Below are 4,623 nucleotides of genomic sequence, written 5' to 3'. Positions count from 1 at the left end.
AATCTGACTTGTTTCCCCAGTAAAGCTCCTGTTGAAGTTCGGTGTGAAAGTGATGGAACCACTGTGTGGTTTTAAAGTATGAAATTAATGTGAAATCCTATATAACTTGAGTGCAATCATCCTTTTGATTTACAGAAAGACATCAAATGTTTTGCATAAATCACTTGCAGGGGGAAAAGAATAGTTTCGCTTCCGTCTGGCCACAAAAAAACTGTGTAGAAGCAGGATATTGAAAATCAATTTAGTATTCTCTTTGTAATTATTAATTTAGTTACAGCCCATAACTTTTGTGCTTTTGGTGTTGCAGCCACATTACTGGAAGGTAACAAAGTATGGTACCTAAATACGGATTTATGGTACCTGATCTTACCTTTAATATTTCCTTTCAAAGCCAATTTTGGAAAAAAGAAAGAATCTGTGTGCATCAGACCGGCGTGGCTCAGCAGTCATTCATTCCAGGGCATGTCTACTCACGTTTGAGTGCAAACCTGTCGCCACAGGACTTGAGGATGACTCGCTGAGTGTTTTTCCATTCAACGGGTCCACGAGCTCCAACACCGTGGACCGAAACTTTAGAAATCCTACAGTGGGGAGGGAAAAAACACTTTATCAGCTGTGTGTTCAAGACAATACCGCGGTGAGTATAGACACACTCCTTTCACCTCTTGTACTGTGGCTCGCTGTGCGTTTGGCTTTTGTCCGGTTGGTGCAATGGGATAAATATTGATTTTGACACAGGTCAAGGCGATGAGTTTCTCCGCTGGTGCGAGGACGCAGCAGACTTTCGTCTGGGTTTCGATCATCTGGTTCACTTCAGCAGTCAGCGGTGGTGGTGAGGCTTTGTTTTGTGCATGCGGAATATGGTTTGTAGACAGGATTTGAGAGGATGCAGCTCATCCAGGCTGTTTAAAACAAAACAAAAGATTGGAGGCTCATCTCTGCATAAGGGTAGAACACATTTTTACGATTTAGGGAAAAAGACAAGTTGTAGGGGTTTTGTTTTGTTTTGTTTTTCAGTCAGATCCACTTTTATTTCTGGTTAACCCTTGAACCCTTCACCCATTTTTTAGACACAAGTAAGCGGTAAAACATTTGCTTTCTTTCCAAAAGCTGGATGTGAAGACTGATACGACTGCCGTGCCTGCACATTAAACACATAGTTGCAGTTAGAAGCTTAGATTAGTGTAAGAGTGAAAACCATCTGGCATGTCTCTGTCAAAGGGTAGGCTGACAAAATCTGCCTATAGCAGCACCTCTGAAATTGTGCTGTCATGTTGCATTGCATCAGTATGTTTGTATATTGAGCATTTAAGATTTTTCATTATTGGGTGTTGCAAACCATTCAGGCCACAAATGCTCAGGACACACTAACATGATCTTGATGTATCAAGTGAAAGTAAAACAAAATACGTCATTATCCTATGACATCAAGACTAAGTTAGGTGTTTACCTAACTTGCTCTGATAATTGTGCCTTTTTAAAACTCTAACTCACATGTTTGTCATCTTATGACTGTAAGCATTAAAAAAAGGAATTACCTGGAGATAACAAAAGCATTTCCATCTAAATGCAAAACAGTTATTAATACTGACAGACAGACATATTTCTGGTGACAGTACATTCCCAGTACTTGGCTTCATATTAGCTGGCTAGTTTCATATTTACTCTGCAAACGTGAGTGGCATCCATCCTTATTTAACTTCCTCTTATTTAAGAAAGCAAACAAGCGAAACTTTCAACTGATTCTAAATCTATTGGATCCAGTCACAGCAACCCAGACACTGAATTCTACAGACTTCTACGGAATAATGATTATAGTGTGAAAACCCAAACAACAATATTAACCTTGGATTAACTAAACAATGTTAACTGACAGTACATAAAACATGCTCTAAATGTGTCATTAGCAGGGCGTCTCTCTCTCTCTCTCTCTCTCTAATAAATGCAGGCAGTCAAGATGTGGAGCTGCAGGTCATACCCCATTTGGTGGCACAGTGTGGACAAAACCTGACTCTGACATGTAACGTCAGCTCACAGCGCCAGCTGGGTATTCGATTATTTTCCTGGCTGGCGAGAAACCAGACCGTGTGTCTGTATGGAAATGAGTCGGCCTCCGAGGCTCTGTGTGAGAGCGCAGCGGAGACGTCCCACCACAGACTCACTCTGACTCTCATCGACGTGATGCCGGGCAACGAGGGAAAGTACCTCTGCAAACTGCGATCAGGGCAGGGGGTGAACGACGCCTCGACTTTTGTCACGGTACATGGTGAGGTAACTTTTCACATTTCTTGGTTTGTTGCTCTCTTCTTTCATCTCAGAGTCTGAGAGCCTTTCATTCTTAAAGATTGCCTCCAACGATCCGGTTCCTCCGTGAACGGGTCTCACCCCGAGTGCTGGTTCGAGGGAGTCTATCCCAGCGGCACCGTCCACTGGTTCCAGGGAGACGTCAACTTGACAGACTCCGCCAGCACACGGGAGGAGAGGGACCCGCGCGGCCGCTACCGCGTCCTGAGTGGGCTGAGCGTGGAGGGAGGAAACACGAGCCTGGCATACGTCTGCTCACTGTGGATTCCTTCTGAGGGGAAGTATCTCTCCAGCCGACAGTTGACTATTGTCAGGAGGACAAAGTCATCGGCGAGCATGCTCGACCTGCAGCGGGCCTGCATCGTGGCTTGGATAGTTTGTTTTCTCGATTGCATTTGGAAAAGTTGAAGCGTGAAAAAAAAATAATGGCTCAAACGAGGGGATGAATGCTGCAGGAGTTTATCCAGGGGTAGCTGAGCAGGACTTGCGTATGTAGATTCTCTTTTCTTGTTGGCACACTCAGTGGTGAACTGATGTGCCTCACTCGTTCCTACTTAAATGGGTGAGTTTACGACAACGCAGACCCGTCGACAGAGAGGATTCTTACGACTCACATGCAGGCAGTTGAGCCGAAAAGCTTGACGGGCAATAGAAACAATTAAGTATAAACTGTAACATATGGGAGGAAGCAGGGGGGAAAAAAAGGTCTAGGTCACTATAACTCATGTCAGGATTTGTATTTTCATATAAAGGCAAATCTTATCCCGATGCCACGGATGGCACCTTCTACAACGCAAGAAAAAAAAACATTCCTGCTGAGGAACTCTCAGGTCAACCGCCGCACATCAGACGCAATATTAAATGTCTTGAAAGATGCATTATGTCCTGACACAAGACAAGAGTTTGCAGGCTTTCATGCCCCCCAAAAAAACCTTAATATTTCACCAGTTGGCCGATATCTAGCTTGAATGGCAGCTGACGCTTGTGTGCACAGACCTCTGAAACACAATCCTCCCACTTGATGGCAGCACAGCATTCACTGTGTCTCAGAAACGTGTGCGTTGAATAAAGAGAGCGTGACTTTTTACAGACGCCTCAACCGGTGACCGAGGACTTTGATTAAATGATGTATATAGCTTTCCTCAAAAGAGACTGTGGGAAACCACTACTTTGCAGATTTTCTTGATTTGGGATTTCATAAACATTTACTGTAATTTTCTTCTCAGTTTAACCTAGATTTTATTTTTTTTATTTAACTTTAAATGCTTTAAAAGAGCAACTGATTCATCACTATTACCCCTCCAGCATATTGTAACTGCTGTAAATGAAACTGATGCACAACATACTTTTTTCTGAAAAAGCTACAACAGAGAGGTTGAAAATGAAAAACACTGGAGATATATGTGGTGGTTACACTCCAATCTGTCTACTGTTATATTGCTCTCCATTAATATCTAGTTTCAAGATATGCGCGTCTTAAGTGACCACTCATCTAATACAAGGCTATTCTAATAATAAGGATATTGTGTATCGAAGATTATATTTTTTCAAGTCTGCTTTGTAATTATAATACACTACATTGAAGTGTGTAATGTAATAAAGGTGTTTATTTTTTGTCTGTCTGTTTTGTACATGTTGTTCCTCAGAGCTACATTTCTTCAAGTGTAAACTCCTGTCTATGCTGAGGTTGCTTGGTTTAACAAGTTTTGAGATCTGCACATTCCTCCTCGCCTCAGAGATGTTAATGCATTCAGTCCCTAAGAGTTGCATTGGCGTGTCGTGGCACGGGTTTCAAATAACTGCTCCGGTGTGGATGGTGACAAATGTCCTGTGCGTTTCGGAAAGTTTATTGTTGTGCATTTCTTTTTGCCGTATGTCTTATCTGCAGTCCATTAGTGCACACTCAGCTGGCAACATGAAATATGTCTCCGCAGTAAAAACTGTGAGTCACCGAAGCACGGCTGCTGCATATGTCCTCCTTGAGTAAACGGAGCGACAAAGCCAGAAACATGCAGGTGTTGTGTTGCGCAGAGCAAAGTCTGTCAGAGAAACTTCAGATTAACATGGCTCAAAATAAAGACGGCACAAACCAATAGAGGCAACTGCAGCAAATCCAGGGTGTGGATGTTAAGGAGACACTGATGACAACCTGTATGAGGATAAACAAATGTGCTGAAGACATCCTGAACCAAGACCGGTGAGTTGGTAAGCCAAGCTACTGGAGCGGAAGAGGCTGTTAAGAGAAAGGATAACATGACCTGAGGAGACCCTGCCGAGAGCAGATACACACCACAGAGTAATGTCACAGGATTTTACACA

At 43.0% G+C, this 4,623-nt stretch overlaps 1 protein-coding gene across 1 annotated transcript; it reads left to right on the top strand.

The window, feature by feature from the left end:
• The first annotated feature begins 489 nt into the window (after positions 1–489).
• LOC118289241 lies at positions 490–3,918 on the top strand. The gene is made up of 4 exons (XM_035616071.2): positions 490–637; positions 739–832; positions 1,949–2,266; positions 2,345–3,918. Exons 2-4 carry the CDS (start codon positions 748–750, stop codon positions 2,710–2,712), a joined length of 771 nt encoding a protein of 256 aa, XP_035471964.2. The 5' UTR covers positions 490–637; positions 739–747; the 3' UTR covers positions 2,713–3,918.
• Positions 3,919–4,623: the final 705 nt, after the last annotated feature.

Source organism: Scophthalmus maximus, chromosome 17 (assembly GCF_022379125.1).
Source record: "Scophthalmus maximus strain ysfricsl-2021 chromosome 17, ASM2237912v1, whole genome shotgun sequence".
NCBI classification, from domain to species: Eukaryota; Metazoa; Chordata; class Actinopteri; order Pleuronectiformes; family Scophthalmidae; genus Scophthalmus; species Scophthalmus maximus.
This window is presented reverse-complemented; position numbering and strand designations above follow the sequence as displayed.

Bases quoted from the DNA above. Each gene is read 5' to 3' on its own strand.
- LOC118289241 (XM_035616071.2), top strand. From the start codon at position 748: ATGAGTTTCTCCGCTGGTGCGAGGACGCAGCAGACTTTCGTCTGGGTT. The intron at 833-1,948 runs GTGAGGCTTTGT...TAATAAATGCAG, and splicing joins TTCAGCAGTCAGCGGTGGTG to GCAGTCAAGATGTGGAGCTG. The intron at 2,267-2,344 runs GTGAGGTAACTT...TCATTCTTAAAG, and splicing joins GACTTTTGTCACGGTACATG to ATTGCCTCCAACGATCCGGT.